At 37.4% G+C, this 16,972-nt stretch overlaps 1 protein-coding gene and 1 long non-coding RNA gene across 2 annotated transcripts; both read right to left on the bottom strand.

Moving 5' to 3' along the window:
• Positions 1–320: 320 nt before the first annotated feature.
• On the bottom strand, positions 321–2,738 carry LOC149038428 (uncharacterized). Its single transcript, XR_016180395.1, has 3 exons — positions 2,612–2,738; positions 1,809–1,885; positions 321–454 (listed from the first exon to the last, which is right to left on the bottom strand). It is a non-coding gene; the product is annotated as an uncharacterized LOC149038428 (long non-coding RNA).
• Positions 2,739–3,251: 513 nt separating this feature from the next.
• On the bottom strand, positions 3,252–16,746 carry LOC113670626 (exportin-6). Its single transcript, XM_027186798.2, has 22 exons — positions 16,273–16,746; positions 15,105–15,195; positions 13,795–13,907; positions 13,115–13,312; positions 11,774–12,377; positions 10,859–11,030; positions 10,333–10,459; positions 9,938–10,059; positions 9,296–9,404; positions 9,054–9,146; positions 8,836–8,905; positions 8,278–8,533; positions 7,739–7,889; positions 7,462–7,608; positions 7,280–7,354; positions 7,002–7,116; positions 6,506–6,664; positions 5,692–5,978; positions 5,328–5,483; positions 4,796–4,894; positions 4,010–4,240; positions 3,252–3,748 (listed from the first exon to the last, which is right to left on the bottom strand). Exons 1-22 carry the CDS (start codon positions 16,273–16,275, stop codon positions 3,647–3,649), a joined length of 3,480 nt encoding a protein of 1,159 aa, XP_027042599.2. The 5' UTR covers positions 16,276–16,746; the 3' UTR covers positions 3,252–3,646.
• Positions 16,747–16,972: the final 226 nt, after the last annotated feature.

Here is a 16,972-nt window from a genome sequence, read left to right as displayed (position 1 = left end):
TTTTTTTGCGTATGGAGGGTTGCCGAGAGGGAAAAAAATTCTGCATATTTGAACAGCATCTAGCATTAAAACAAAAAGTATACTTGACTTTTGATGGGAGAAAATCGTTAGCATTGAGCAAGATTTTTCCCGCCAAAAGACTTATATATTTTTGGATCAACATTAGACACCATTCTAAGAGCAGACTTTTTTTTCCATGGTCAAATTTTTCCAACAGACATTCCAACAAAATTCTTAAGACCTGAAACTTGTCTTTGGACTTGTGACAGACCCATTTGAAAGCAAAAGCTTTTTAAACATCAGATCGGTTACAATTATCTATTTTCCGTACGTACATTTGCAGTTTAACTAGCGTCTTCGCGATAAGTTTGGTAAACTTTATTCAGAAAAATCTATTTCTTGAATCAACTGGTAACTCCTTTCCTTGAATCTTCAAGCATTATCTGCTTCAAACCTTAAAAAAAAAAACAAATAATTTTTTGTGAGAATCTTCTGCACGCTGACAGTGCTATTTTAACTTGTTCTCACTTGCAGTATTTATTGTAACCTCCTCCCTTAGTTTTAATTTCCGCAAGTATCAAGTTGAGACGAAAATATTGTACACGCCCAGACAAGTAAATTTAAGTTGTATGCATGGGAAGAATTTCCCTTACGGGTAAAATATGATATTCAAGCGGGGCAGATCTCCGGAATATACAGTCTAACAAGATCTGATGATAAATAAGGTGACCTATATTATATGAATTTTATTGACCTTCATCCTGTATCGATGGTGATGAAGCATTTGTTCTTTCAGGACAAATGTGAATGAAATGATTGCAACGTCACTTTAGTGAGTTTGGATATTATGTGTAAACAAACGACAAAAAATTACCTCTGGTTTCGCACAATTGCACCCACAATCCTTACAAGAGACAGAAATTTGATTTTTCATTCTCGTATGATTCTGTTCATTGATAAAAACTTCGTCTGCTCTACGGCAAGGAAATTTAAAAGGCGAGAGGACACTAAATATTGCAAGCCACTAATATGGTTAGACGGGTTTTAATTGAAACCAACTGCAAACCAACGGATTGCAGTTAACTTGGTTGCCTTCTTAAATACCTAGCAATTTTTTTGAGAGTCGAAGGGGCAAGATTTCTGCGTAACCCAATATTTCATTACGCGTAGAATTTTTTGATAAAAATTGCGGAAAATAAAGATACGCTTTGGAACCAAGGCTTTGTTTCTGAGAGAGCAATTTTCAATTGAGTGTCCAGAGTAATCCAGGATTGCTTTGGTTTTGTTTTACTTCGTTCTGTGATTGGTCCAAAAACTCGCGCCACTCTCTCAACCAATCAGATTTAAAACTAAAACCAAGTGCGACTTGGTCAATCGCGCTTCAGGCAGTTTGCTTGTTTAACCTCGAGTTCTCATTGGCTTCCTGTGATATTTTCCCTGCTCTGATTGGCTGTTGTTATTTCGATTTGGTTTTGGTTCCACGACACTCGATCCGAAAGCACTCTAATATTGGGAGATACGGAAATCTTTGCGTCGAAAGTGGTCCAGGATTAATTGCTTTGGTTTCGCTTTACTTTCTTCTGAATTTGGTCTAAAAAAAAAAACACCGCCATCCTTTCAAACTACAACCTCTTGCAGCTTGGCCACTTGCATTTACTTGCGCCTCAGGAAGATTGCTTGTTTTTAATAATTTTCAGTTCTCATTTACTCTTTTTGATTTTATTCTTCTTTCTGTTTGACCATTAAAATAACTTTGGTTGTGGTTTTGATGTCAAGCGAAATGCTCTCTATCGATTTATAAAACTGACCTGAATTAACTGTGTCTGTCTCTATGACCTGCATCTTGTTGATGTTCCACGGTCCTTTCTTCTTGATACACTCTTGCCTGGCAATAGATGTAGAATTCCAATGACGACGGACAACTTAATCACTAAAGAGGGTGGGAAGGGTGGCGAAGGGAAGTTGAAGAAGAAACCTTGTATAAAATTGAAGGGGGTGGAACAACCAGTAGGAGGAGGCGGGGGGGGGGGGGGGGGGGAGAAGGGAAGGTTAAACTTCATAATGTCGTGGGGCGTGAATCAAGTTCATTTCTCTCTCCAAGCAGTGCGGTCTAACGAAGCCTCTATTTCAACCTTTAACACCCAAAAGTGATCAACATGTAACTTCTCCCTAAATTAGCAACACATTACGCAACAAACAGGTAATGAGAATGTACTCAAGCTCATCAGGTTGAAGTTGTTATCTTAATCTAACACCAAATTTTCGTAATGTGTAGCATCAAGAGGGGAGAATTAACAATTAGATCCTGGGAGTTAAAGGGTCAATGTTGCATACTTCTATAAATATCTAAAATGGTTTATTTTCGTTCCTTTTTGTCCCCGACGAATACATTCCAATAATTATATCTACATTTTCATGTTCTCCTCATTCTAAGTAAGAAGCAAAACCGTTAGAGATAAATATCCAGCCACAGCCGGCAGGTAGCTGATGTAAAGAAGAGATATGGCCGTCGCTCTATGCTTAAAATTAAAGCACCATTTCTTTCTCAAAAGCCCTTTTAATTGTTGGTAGCTAAAAGCTAAGCGCAGGAGAACGAAACTAGATAACTTACATGAATTCAAAGAAAACCAAGACTTCGTTTCTCCACGGCTTGACTGAGTCGGCCGAGCCACGTGCAAGGATCGTTACTTGAAAACAGCAGTGTTATAGACCAACGCACAAGTTAGCTTCAACTGCTAGTCGTTAGGACTGTCTAAATCATGCTGAGCCATCATTTGTCTGCAACCTAAACTGTAACCAAAGGCAAACAGCTGAAAATCAAGCAACCAAGAAAAGTCGTTCGCTGAGTGTGCGAAGATCTTTGAAGAACTCAGTAAGATGAATATCAAATTAGGATTAACATATTTGCAATGTAAATTTTTAAAGGCATTTGGCGGGCATCAGAATGAGTCAAGATGATTAGGAGGGGTCAGAAAAGGTGTGTCTTCTATCTGCTTCTCAACCGCTCTTTGAAGCCTGTGTGTTAAAAACTTGTCTTACGAATGGGCTTTACAGTAAAACCTCGACGGCAATCTGTGGCTGCATACAAAAGAGCCCGAGGTAAAACTCAGGCCTCCGACATAACGCGAAATACTTAAAGCCTCATATACCTCTGAAGACTAGCCTTGTACAAATCACATGCAAATGCTGTAACAAAATTTTCCTCGCCTCAATTCTTACTTGCGTAACGTTAAGAGGAATGAGGTCGAAAATAAACCATTTACATTCATTTTATTCACTGAGGAAGTTCACACATAATTAAAACTTCTTCGCGAAAATTATTTCATCTTGCTTTCTTACAAATTACACTATATCAATTTTGTAAATATAAAAAAATATACAGTATTTTCATTACAGCAGAGACTCTTGTCTTTTTTTACCACTTTGGGATCGTTATACAATAATTATACCTTAATTACACGAGCATAAACTTCACGAGCATAAACTACACAAGACTAGTTACAGATATATAAATTACACGAGTACAGGCACCTCGATAAAAAATACATAGAGTTCATTATTGTATAATTTAACCAGCGTTAAAATACATCATTTTTTCCTTTTTTTTTTTCCTTTTTTTCCCTTTTTTTCCTTAAATAAATCAGCACTAAAACTTGACGGTTCCTGAAGGCAGGCTGCTGTTACATAGTCTGTAGTACCGTAAGTCGCCGACAAATCGGTGAATACTCTGAGTAAAAGATGGCAGATCCTATTGGAAAGATACAATAACACTGTTAGACCCTAAATGTAATATGAATAACGATAAGGGGTCAGTCACTTGTTATTGCCTGAAAGTGGGGGGGAGGATCGGGGATCACACGATATTCAAGGGGCAACGGAAGGGGGATTAGTCTTGGCCCAAAGACTGCTAACTAACTGCAAAGGACGGGAGACAAAAGAAATATTACAGAGCCTTATGTGGGATTAGGTAAATGTTTCGTAACACAACACAACCGTTTTTAGTAACTACCTTATCAGGTGTGAAATTATTTCCCAGTTCAGTCTTCTGTGAGTCGGTAAGCCCTTCACAGCCTCCGAGAAATTGAGGTAAGAACACTGAGTAGAAGGAGTCGAAGTCCACAGCCGCCATGTTGTACAGGGTGATCGTGATCTCTTCTTGTAACAGGTCATGTGATCTAAACACCAGTGCTTGGAGGAAGACGTTCACGAATTGAAGAAGCATACTGTCTTTAAAAATGCGCTGAAAAAAGGGAAAGAGTGGTCATTTCCAGGGAATGTAAAGGACGAGTTATCGTCATAGCTTAACTTTAGAGTGAGCTCCAAAAAATCTGTCACTTATCAGTTTCAATCCCACGATATAAATTGCAATTCTCTGCAACGTGTGCCATAAATTTTAGATAATTTTAATGATGGATATCTGGTTTTTGATGAGACGATATTCCTTAAAAGGTCCTCGGAATAGGTTGGAGCTTCGCTGACACTAAAAACAACTGGAATTTTGATATAAAAAACGAGCCAACATAATTTGTGATACAAAAACTTCAAGCGCGCAATCCGTATGTTAATTCCATTCCTTTCAGCAAAACCGTGCCAGACAGCAACGGGCTCGTCTACTCTTAAGAAATAATGAGGGCAAGTTTCTAAAGTAATTGCATGATAGAATTGGCTGCCGTTAAGAGTTTCTAGAGCTGATATATCTAAAATTAGCCCTTTGTCAGAAAGATTAGCTTACTGAATTCTGACAACAATGAAAAAGCTTGTGCTGGAGTTTGTCAGAGGGGTGAGCAGGACAAACCTTTTGATAAAGTTTACACTTGGAGTTCAGGTTTTCTAAAGCTTCAATATTCTGCTTGAAAACCGTGATGTCTGGTTGAAGAAAAGACTGTCCAAAGGCCTGAAATAAAACCACACATACATACACACATCAGAGAATTGTAAATCACCAAAATACTGCTACTCTAAGGGTGCATCCTACATCTAATGTGCTTTAAAATTAAGGAACGCAGATTGAAGTTTTGGTCCAACTATAAACAGACAAATCACAAGGGCAATCCAAAACAAATGAAATTTAGAAGTCTCGAAGGGCAACTGGTTTTTGTTTTTCATCTCCTTTATCGAGAAACCAGCCTTAGTTTTCTACAACAATCGAAGGGCGTAATAGGGCACACACAAAAAAATACTATTTCAGAATATTTTCGACACTTGCCAGACAATTGCTCTTCGTGGAAATTCTAGTTTTTTGATATGAGAGAACGGCAGCGTCTAATGTGATTTCAAGCTTTATTTGAAGCTCGCAAGTTACAGCAAGGATCAAATCTGTTGCAAACCTGCATAACGGAGTTAAACTGGGCCTGGTTCTCCACAGTCTCCTCGGCCATTGACATATAAGCCAAAAGAGATGCACGAAAGAAGTAACGCCAGTTGTGCAGTAGTAACTGATGGAGTAACTCGTAAAATTCACATTTGATGTCGGGGCACGGTTGCTGAAGAAAAAGGAAGGAAGAAAGAAAAAAAAGAGAATTAATCAGCATCAACAACACCACGGTTTCTTTGTCATGAAATGAGGTGTTACTTCTTAGATCGAAACTATGAAAGGTTGAACCAAAAGATCAGGTAGAAAAGATTCCCGACGCATTCTTGTTTGTGTGAAGTGTATGCAAAAACTATTGAAAATGAAAAAGAGAAATTTACCTCGGCTAAAATCGGATATAACTGCTCCATACATAACCCGATAATATTGGGGAGGAAAGCCTTGAAAGATGCAGCAGGTTCCTGCACCAACAGCTGCAGGATCTTCAGGAACTTGTTGATGACCCGCGAGCCAGCTGTACTCTCATGATGTAGTATTTCGGACAACTGCTGGCGAGTGAAGGTGTGAAGCAGTGGTTCAACGATCTGTTCTGTCACCGCTGGACCAAGTTGAACCTTCAAATTCTCGAACAACGTCAACAGGAAGCCCAGGAACTCATCGGTTGTATCTGTGACATGAGTAAATACATATGTGTTGATGGTCGATATATAAACACTTCAAAGGTGTCGTTTGCCTGACTTTGTTAATATTGTACCTTACCACGACTTTTGTTACAATATTTAATCATTAAAGTGATGATAATGTGTAGAACCTAATTAAAAATACTTCGCTCATGAAGCGAGTTGCCACGGTAACGTACAATAATTGTTTCATACCGGATTCTGAAAGGAGAAGGTGTATAATAGTGTGAGTGAAAACTTAACCTTCCTTCCTCATGGTGTGGTATTGTGTTTAAATCTTCCTACAACTTTATTTAAACTGTGTAATATCCTTTCTAATAATGCACTCGTAAACTCTATCGTCAGGGCCCGCGCAGAAGATTTTTGAGTAGGGGACTAAACACGAACGCAAACGTTTCAGCCGGCACGGCAGGGGGGATGGGGGCATGCCTATCAGGTCGAGTTTTTTTTTTCGCTTTTCATTTTTGGTACTTACATCTCTAACAAGTAAAATACTCTTTTTTTTTTTGCTTACCTGGATAGTGGATGTAGACCGGAAAAATATTAATTGTGATTTGAACTACGTCTGAGATGGACTGGTACAGAATGAGTTTAGTCTTGGTAACCTGGTCTTCTGTTGCGGCAGACATCAAATCAGCCAGCACGTGCAAGGTGAAGTGAAGAAGAGGCTTGGCTGTGGATAAATCGATCATTCACATAACATCAGTGAAATATCATGAAAAATGTGATAACACTATCAATAATTGTCTAAAAATGGAGCGGTTTATCGTGAGACAGTAAGCAAAGTAACAGCTTCGTTTGTAATTTTTTTTTTTGCGACGGTTCTTTGCAAGTATTTCTTGAAACCGACTCTCTTGAAGTGTTATATTAAGTTTTGTGAATATGAAAGCGATCTCCGCTTTCGTATGTTCACAGTTATTTATAGTAAGTTTTATTTGAGCCCCCTCAGCCAAACCATTGATTAGACCAACTGTCACTATGAACCAACAAGTTAAACCGTACAGACTCACCATTTTCCTGCAGCTGTTTGTTTCCAGAAAAACCTGGTGTTTCCACAATACTCTTAAAAGGCTGTTTGATGCTATGCATTAAGGTTTGATGACTTTGAGAGCGCACCTCCCATTCCTGGACATAAGAATGCGGCAATATTATCAAACTAAAAACTTAAAAGCTCCTTAGCTTTTGGTCCTTCACCTTGCCAATACAAGCTACACAAAACAGAACAATTTCATAGTGCCATAGAACGGGTAACATCCATATGAAATCTCACATTAACTTCAATCCTTACCTGTTCATTGTCAGCTTTATTTGGCCAAGGTAACACTAACGCATTTGACAAAGACCGTATAACTAAGGTCTGGACCTGTTGAGGATAAATTAACCACACTTTTACACAGGAGAAAAACCTTTTTCGAAGTAAGTCGAGATACTACCAATAATAATATGTACACTTTAGACGGTAATTTGTACCTCAAGTGGCAAGTCAGATAATGAACCACTGCTAACATCATGGAAGAGCTTCTGTACTTTATCCAGAGCAGTCATAAATGATGGACGTACAGTTGTTGCCAAGGAGTTGAGAAGGTGGGAAGCTGGTAAAGAAACTCTTTGAGGAACCTGAGGTTAAAACGACTTGTCTCTTAGACTTTTTTTGGGGATTGTATTGCACGGTGAAAACTTAAGAGAGGTGGCCAGTTGTAACAAATACACGGTACACAAACAAAAAGACGAAGCAACAAGAACTTACTTCCTTGTTCATCAAAGGAACCAGAGAATCGATTGCATTTGAGACAAGCGTCACAAACTTTTCTTGATGCTGTTGTTGCCTGTGTGTTTCCAAATAATACTGTGCCATCCAGTGGCAGTAAGCTTGAAATGCAGCAAGTCCTTGGGCGTGGCTTAAAGAGGCAAAGAAAATCATCAAATACAGATTACACGTAACGTCAAGTCTGCTCACCAGCTAAATTGCTCTTGATGGAAATCACAAGGTAGAGAGTGGTACTGTGAGAAACAACTGCCCAGCACAGAAGTACCCTGTCCTGTCCTATTAAAGCTCAAACTTGGATAATTGTTCTGGGCGTGAACGAAAATGTTTGGGTTAAAGTCAACCCAGGGGTCATTTTATTGCGCTCTTGGGCCAGGCAGTTTACTCCCACAGAGCCTCAATCAAACCAAAAATTTAGATGAGCAACAGTTTCCTTTTAGGGAGACCCTGATAAAATGCTGGTGGCTATCTTTCATCCAAAATGAACTTTTTATTTCATGATTTAAAAACTTCTGTCTTACACTTCAATGAGGTCAGGTTGAAGAATATTAGGCATGGCTGTATGAACTGCAAACAACTGACTTTGTGTGCCAAATAATGCAATCTGTCCAAGTCTTTCAACAATAGCCTCCCCATCACTAAATCTGTTGGCAAAATTCACTTCACCGATAAAGTGTTCTGACAGTCGTCCCAGGGCACGCTCCATAGTGGTCAAGTCTCTGAGTGAACAGTGCAATTGATGACATTCATTTTCACCACTGATCCCAAGCTGAAGGCCTGGGAACAAAAGGAAATGTTGAAATTAATGTCAGTATCTGCACAACTGCGCACCTACCCCTCCCCTAACCCCAACCACAGTCAATTGAAAACAAGTTGGGGTTAAGGGAGGGGTAGGTTAGGAGTTGGTGCGCAGTTGCTCAGATACTGACGTTGATCGAAATTAACCATTTCACTCCCAAGATCTAAATGTAGATTCTCTGTACTGTCTGCCATACATTTGTCATAATTTGAGTCTGAGAATTATTAGAATATTATCATAATTAACATCTACATTTCTGTGACAATAACAACAATCTTACCATGTGCAGTTTTGGTAACAAACTCTCCAAGACCAATGTACACATCACAATATTCACTAAATAGAGGGAACTAAAAATAATAAAAGAGAACAAAAGATTAACTACTGGTACATGTTAATGAAAAACTTAACTTTCTGGTAGAGGATGCAAAACTTTTAGTCTTATTATAGAGCACCAGTGCATAGAGCAAGAAAATGAAACAAATAACTTCCTCTTACCAGCAGGGAGAATGTCTCTCCAGGTAGGAGTTCTGCTAACTTCGCTACAATTTCCAGGCAATTTCTTTGAAATGCTTGCCACTCTGTTTCAGACTGAATTTAAACAAAACACCAAATACTGATAGTTCCTTCAATCTTTAAAGAATTTTTGTGTAGTAAAATTATTAAATATCAAATGATTAAAGCAATTGATTTTCCTAAATTCATGTGTAATAAAAAAAAAAAATTCATTGTCAACTTACATCATCATCTAGTGTTTCATCGTCCAACTCCTCAAGTTGCTTTCGATTATGTCGGAATTGAATTTTTTTCAGCAGCTCTGTTATCAACATCAGCAACACTTCTTTATACCTGAAACCAAAAGTACAAAGTCTGTTTGTTTCTAGTAACACACAGCACACAACAAAACTTTTTAAAACCCTGAAACCAACAACGGGGCATACATGTGTGAAAAAAGCTCTCTGATAGTCTAGGGCTAATAGGGATAGCTTTGTGGTAATTCTAACTTGTAATAATACTAATAACTGGTAATTCTATCTTCGAGGTCACATGATGGAAAAAAACCCATGGTTCATCTTTTGATCATGAAAAATTTAATTTTAGTTTGATGAAAAAGTAGGTAAAAAACTTCTTACAGGAACAGATTGCTTGAGTGATGGTAAAGTTGATTGTAAAAAACATAATTTCCATTTGAAATTGTAAGGAGGTGATGAATCTTTAGGCATTATAAACATGTCTTCATGTCCACATGACTTAATGGTAGTGAAACATTAAAAAATCTGATAACTTTATAAGGCATTAACTCAATTAAATGTGTGCTGCCAATACTTATTTTGTTTCAGTTCTCAAGAGTATGTTGGATGATTGATTATTATTAAACAAACCTGCTAACAGTAGCCTCTGCTTCTGCAAGCTTATCACTTCTTGCATTGGCCACTTTTCCAATAAGATAGTCTAGAAACACAGTCCAAATGTCCAAGCAGGCAAAAAAGCCTTCCAGCTGAGGCTAAATAATGACAAGTAATCTCAATAAGAAGAAATTAACAGTCAGGTAAAAAGTAAAATTTGTTTTAACTGCTAAACCAGTAAACAGTGTCTTAAACGTTTTTTATGAAGATTCTTTGTCCCTTCATCAATTTATATCCCAAGAAGCCCAGAAATTTACAGGAGTTTTATAAAAAAAAATTAGACTTTCATAGCATGAAAGATTTAGCTTTATTCCAAAGCATAAGTAAGGGAAAAGAATTACACAGAAAGAGTGTTCAATTCTTTTACTGACCTGTTTGAATGTATATTTGAAGAGCAACATCAACAGCTCAAGAACTGGGAAATGGGAGCTGTTTTCAAATCTTCTCAAGTGTATACTCACAAAAAGTCTCAAGAACTCTGTAAATTTATTCAAGTAACTGAAATAAAACGAGTAAGACAGACATGTTAGAAAATTTATTTATAGTTACAGATAACAGAAATCCTGAGGAATTGCCGATGGCATTCTGAAAAATGTGAGGGTAAATCAGTGCAAAAAAAAGTTGCTTTTGCTGAAAAAAAAGTCATTACATTTGTAATAAAACAGTTCCATCAAAGTGCATTATGCTGGTAGGATCAGTGCAAGGGATACATTGGCCTGACGGTGAGTACATCACTGGACCTAACCTGGTCAGGCAGGCCATTTTGCAATATTATGTATTTTGGACAAGACCATATTATCTCTTTTGGAGGAAGGGGGAGAAATGAAAAGGGCACAACAATTAGTTCAGGGAAAGAAATTGCTCTAAATGTCTACATAATACTTTTTACATCCTCACCTTTCATCTTGTTCTGTGAGAAGGTTTTCCACAGCTTGAGCCCCTGTATCTTTTGTTATTCTCTGCAACAGCTGAAATGTTTGCTGAAACAACTTCAGCAAGAACTCTTCAAACTCTACAGGCACACAATTCTTAGACAACAGTTCATTAATACAAGTCATTGCTGAGACACCTACAGGAAGCAAAACACAACAGGACAATTGTTAAATTATTATAGAATATGTTGCTCCATCTCATTAGTAAGGAAGTTTGACTTGGGAAGGAATGACAGTTTTTGGCTAAAATAATGGGGACTTTTTGGGAAAATGAGCATTCGAGAAATTAACCGCATACTTCCAAGGACTTAGGTGTCTCTCTAGATATTTAATTTTTCCACTCCCATGATCATATTAGTATCTCTCCTTACCGTTTGCCATACTGTACAATTCTAATGATGTTAAATCAGAAAATGTGGCATTGGACTGACTTATAATCCCTTAATTAATATTTTTCTTTATTCTCATCACTTGTTTACTTGATATTGTATTTATAATGTAAGGAGAGATTCTGTTTTGGTCACTCATGGAAGTTGTAGGGTAAATTGGTTAAATGGTGAAACCTTTAACTCCTATGATCTGATTGTCAACTTTCCCCTCCAGCTGTCACACATTTCCTTGTAAATTAGTTATCAGAATTTGATGTAAGATCAATACAACAAATTCTACTAATAAGTTTGAACATTCTCATAGCATGTTTGCTGAAAAATGTACAGATATTTTAGGGAGAAGTTGCATGTTAATCACTTTTGGGAGTTGAAGGGTTAATCCCTTTTGGGAGTTGAAGTACTAAGCCCCACAGTTGAAGCTTCCAGTTACCTCAATAAGCACTAATGTTTGAAGTAACACTAAAAGTTTAAGGTAGTAAATTCATTCTCACCTAGTTCTGCATTACTCACAACACTACTACCAGAGCTGGATGGAACTACACTGCAGCCAAACTCCGCAAGATAAAACACAGTGGACACAAGTGAAGGTGTAATGGTGGACGACAGAGGGATCCAGCTAAACAGATGTGCTAAACATTTGAGTACTAGAGAACTGATCTCTTCAGATTCTGAGTCTAAAGGTGGCAGTGGATGTCCTAAATTCTGTCTAGATTTCATTGGTGAATTATTCAATAATCGTCCCATGAGGTTACTACTCCCTGCATGTTGGAGTGACAGATCTGCAGAGGGCGCTGAAGTAAATATTGACAATGAACTTGATCCTGAAACTGTAGGACTAGAACTCCTGGCTGGTGATATTCCATGAGTGGGGGAAGGAGGTGGGGTAACTGTTGTTGCAAGTCGACGGTGTTTTTCTAAGACTCTGTCCAACAAATGAGTCAGTAAAGAGAGGATGCCGGGAACTTCATTAAGCAACAGCCTATGTACTTCAGTCTTTCTAGCAATACTCAAATCCTCCCTGGGTGAGGCCAATTCTTCTGACGTTGTCTGAAGCATGAGCAAGCCCAATGCTACTGTTGAAGGTTGCTGGAGTAACTGAAAAAATGAATACTTATCACTTGCAGGGTACAAAGAACAGTTTTGAGTCTCCTTAAAAAATTTGAAACCCTGCAAATTATGATTTGTCGTCAAATGCCTTGTTTAGTGGGCCCCACAGAACTTGTTGGCAATGTACTTCATGTGCTAAGTTAATTAATTAGTTTGCATTTGGTACAAAGATCTGCAACATTGAGCACATCTGAGAAAGATGGTGACCTTTACCTACATGTAAGTCATCAAATGAAGGAGTTATGTTTTCTTTATAAAGTAACTGAATTATGAAAAAGAAAAACACAACATGGCTCTTAGATAAACTAATCCTTGGCAGTGAATCATCCTCAGGGTTAGCATGGTCAGTGCATTTTAAATCTTCAGTAAGAGGGAATTACTCATAAATATGTACATGTGTGTACAGTATGAAAGCCTTAATAACTGTCAGTTTTTGAATGGGAGAAAACCTTGAGAGAGGACTTATTTATAGGGTGAGTAAAGAGTAAATCATTTATAGGGTGAGTAAGAGTAAAACAAAAGACTGCCACATACATATTAATACACTTCTTTTGAATGCATTTTTTGAATGCAGTTTGAAAAGTTGCACGCATTTGCACACTTTCTTAAATAATTATGCTGTTCATGTGTATTTTAGGCTAAGTATCTCTGAGATGCACTGTACAAACTACATGCAAGTGAGAAGAGTGACTTTAATTCAACAGAACTGAGAAAAAAGAACTTACCTCTATAATACTTGAGAAAAAGTTTGGGTAGAAATGTGGCCAGTCAACCCTTCCAATATCGACAATAACTTTAATAAGCTTGTTTCTGATGTATGTTGGCAGCTTCTTGTGATTTGACAACAGATAATCATTGAGAAAATGACGGACCTCAGCCTTATCTCCAGCTTGTGTTCCTATCCATTGTTTATTAATGAGATTCTATGATACAGAAATCAAGTCAATAATTGATAAAGTTTCCGTAAGATACTGATAAAATAAGAAAGTCAGACTTAGTATTGAGTGATAATGATTATGGCTGCACCACTGGTTTCATGATTCACATCATCCTTGATTGCTTCCTGAGTTATCTCACCTTTAGCTCCATATAAATGAACCTTCTACGGGTTTGTCCTGACTTAATGATCTTTTTAACTACAAGTGGCACTTAAGAAAAGCCAATTCTAGACAGATGAGCCTTGTTAGAGGGTATTTGAGCCTCTTAAGAGGATATTTGAGACCTAGTGTATAAACAAAGAGCACTGTACACTTGCTTAGTGATCAGGTGCCTTTTTTTGCAAATGAGATCAGAATCAATTACCTCAAAGGCACTTAAAAAAGTCAAGCTTTGGGTATTAAATGACAGGTACTGAATAGATATTTCATGATTATATAATATATAGATGAAAACATTTTTGACAAACCTCAAACACTGAAACTGCATACATAAGAACATACTGATTTGAACAGTTGTTCATAAAATACACACAGTGGTGCCATGCTCCTGATTGTTGGCTAAAGTTTTGTAAAACTTGTTCTAAGAAGAGACAAAATCATTACTGTTAAATTATTAAAACAACAGTCTTTGTCCACTGCTAAAACTTTGTTTTGAGCCTGACTCAGAGTCATTTTTAAACCATACCTAGTAGCTCAGGGTAAACTGAGACAATCCCAAAACATAAATGTCAATATTATTACAATCACTTAAGGAAGGCACTGAGAAAGTAAAAACCAAAAAAAAAAAAAAAAAGACAACAAAACATTCCTAACAATCAAACAGGGTACAACACGGCTAAAATGTTGATGGTAATTTGGTATCATCAACTGAGTTGATAATGTTAAGCTCTGAAAAAGGGGTAACCTTCAAAATGTCAACTTTTAAACTCTTTATGGTGGCCAATTTACATTATAAATGCAGTTGATAGTACTAAACTACCCTGTTAAACTCTCCCACCAATGCAGTACCACCATAACAGTTTCTTTACAAACTTACTCCCTCTATTAAAATGTAAATGACCATTTTAGCCCTCTAAATGCACCACAATGCCCAACAAAGCAGTACTAATATTGATTATCAGGAGGTAACTATAATTATAATCAAAAAGGGTGCATAAAAAGACTTAAGTGACTATGATAGCAGCTAGATCTTCCTCCAAAATTTCTAGAATTTCTTTGTAAGACAGAGAGAATTTGGATGTTATGTCAAAAACCACTTATGACTTCATTCTTTGTACCCCTTGTAATACAAAAAAATTTCTTCTGCCTGTAATCTCAATAGAATCCTCAAAAATCTGCCAAATAAGGGGAAATACTTTGTACCATTTGCCTGGACAAGAATAATGTGGTAGATAATTTGAAAGTCTTCCTGCTTCACCCCACCATAACAAACTTGAAACACATGGCTTGTAGAATAACGAAAAAAGTAAAACCTTTATTGCTTATCATTGAGGAGAAGTAGATCACTATTTTACAATCATAATAATACCATTCAAAAACATGAAATCACTAAAAAATGATTTAAGGACAATTATGTTAACTTCTCATCCTTTGAAACAGTGCATGAAATAATATCATATAATTCTTCTGTTAAACTATCAATTGCTAGGTTCTCCTTTCAAACTGTCTCATATTCCATTTTGAAACACAGCAAGAAGTTGATGCTGCATCAAAAGTCACTTAGGGCTTAATCCCACATACCCCTTCATTTACCAGTTCACTTAGTTAAGTCAAATACCTATTTCTCTTTTGCGATTGTTGTCTGTAGAAGAATCAAAAAATTCATTCATAAGCACTTCCAAAGCATGAAGGGATGCTGCATCTGAAGACTGAGGAAAAAAAAAGAAGATATATCTGTGACACCGTAACAAGTTTTATTATTATAATCAGCCATCTTTAGGTTCTATGGACGTGAATCATTGTGTCCACTATGAATTCCAAGCACTTTCAGGATAAAATTTTCATAGCTTCGAGTCACCAATGGTTGGTATACATGATGAAAGTATCTTGACAAGCTATCCTTATGATTAAGATGATGAGTTATTGTATTTCAAAAGGTCTGGGTACATGCTTGAGCCAGCTTGTCATACTGTTTTCTTATTCTCCTCTCTATACAGCGAGGAGAATAAATGGCTGCCAGCAAAGAATCAGGGAAACTTAAATTAATGTTTGGGGATAAGTTTTAAATGGTGTTGCATTGGTGGGGGGAAGGAGAGAGGGTAAGACAAGATAACTGGCTTCATCAATTGAGTTGTCAGGGGGAATGACAAAGAAAAGCAATACTCTTAGTCATCAATGCCATGGACACTGCTAAGGGTTCCAGCAGCATGAGCTGACTTGGCCTCTTCTTTCCTTCTGTTCCTAAGAAGTAGGTTTAAATTATCCTACTAATTCATACAAAAAGCATGTGGTGTTCTGAGTTGGCAAAAAACTGGAACATACTTTTGTCTTAAATAAAAACTTCTGGCAGTTTCTTTGCTATGACTCACAGATCATCTGATTTGCATCATTTATCACAGACATATAGGTGACAGATACTGAGTGAAGTGTGACCATATTTGGACAAGAAACAGGGCAACCAACAGAACCAAGAGGTATGTATATCATGACCTAATTTAATTATTTGAAAACTGAATAAATGGCAAGTCCTCACTTTTCCCAAAATAAAGAGATCAGTTTTCTACTAAAAATTGTCAAATAAAGCATACTTCCCTTGTATCCAATTTTGGTTATGATGCAAAATGTGAAAGTAGATGGGAATCACGCCATCATTGACAAAGGTCAAGCAATCGCATCTCAAAGTATATGAAACACAACAATTTGGCTAATTACAGACATGACACATTAATTCCGTGATCGTTCACATTTTCCAAAACCCCATGACGATGAAAAGAGAGTTTACTCACCATGATCAAAAATCTTTAGGTTTACGTCTGCACGTCGCTATAATTTCGTGTTTCAACTGTCATTTACCACCAATCTCTTCCAGAATGATTTAGTTGACCGAAACACATCTCTTCTACGATAATCACAAATTATGCTTCATGTACAAGTTCTTCCCTCTCAGGAAAATGCAGGGAATGAACGCAACGTGGAACCACTATCTACGGCATAGTAACTACGAAAGTAAAATTCTCCCAGGCTTTCTCTGTAGTAGAGTCGAGTCCTTGACCGAAACTTTGAGCGTCACACCTTTAGTTTCGTTGCCTCGCTGAGAAAAAGTACAGATTTTCACCAAAAAACAAAGAAGTAAGGACTCAAACTTGCACTGTTCACCCTCGAGGTTCAGGACTAAAATGGGGAGAAAACCGGTTGCATACTTGAACAATTGCGATAGAGAGGCCCCTTTCCCTTCCTGCCCGGCCCCTACACACAAGAACGAGGCTTATGAAAGCAGCCAATATTCTTAGAGGGGTGGGTTGGGGAATAGTTTAAGTATGAAAGTAACCCAAGTAATTTGATGAAAGCAGTGCGGGGTCAAGCAAGCTGAAAACTATCCACATTTTATGAGCAGATAGAGTAAAAGGCAGAGCTTGTAAATACTTGAAAATTGCAAGAGTGATACCATCAAAGTAATACCAAATAACCCCAGCTAGTGAGAAAATG

The sequence above is a fragment of the Pocillopora damicornis genome, chromosome 10 (genome assembly GCF_964200805.1).
Source record: "Pocillopora damicornis chromosome 10, jaPocDami1.2, whole genome shotgun sequence".
Taxonomy (NCBI): Eukaryota; Metazoa; Cnidaria; class Anthozoa; order Scleractinia; family Pocilloporidae; genus Pocillopora; species Pocillopora damicornis.
Note: the sequence above shows the minus strand (reverse complement) of the source record. Positions and strands in the feature narration are given on the sequence as shown.

What these genes read in the sequence shown, in the direction of transcription:
- LOC113670626 (XM_027186798.2), bottom strand. An exon ending in ATGCAGTTTCAGTGTTTGAG is followed by an intron (nt 13,313 to 13,794) that starts GTTTGTCAAAAA and finishes TCTGTATCATAG; the next exon opens with AATCTCATTAATAAACAATG. An exon ending in ATAAAGCTGACAATGAACAG is followed by an intron (nt 7,117 to 7,279) that starts GTAAGGATTGAA and finishes TCTTATGTCCAG; the next exon opens with GAATGGGAGGTGCGCTCTCA.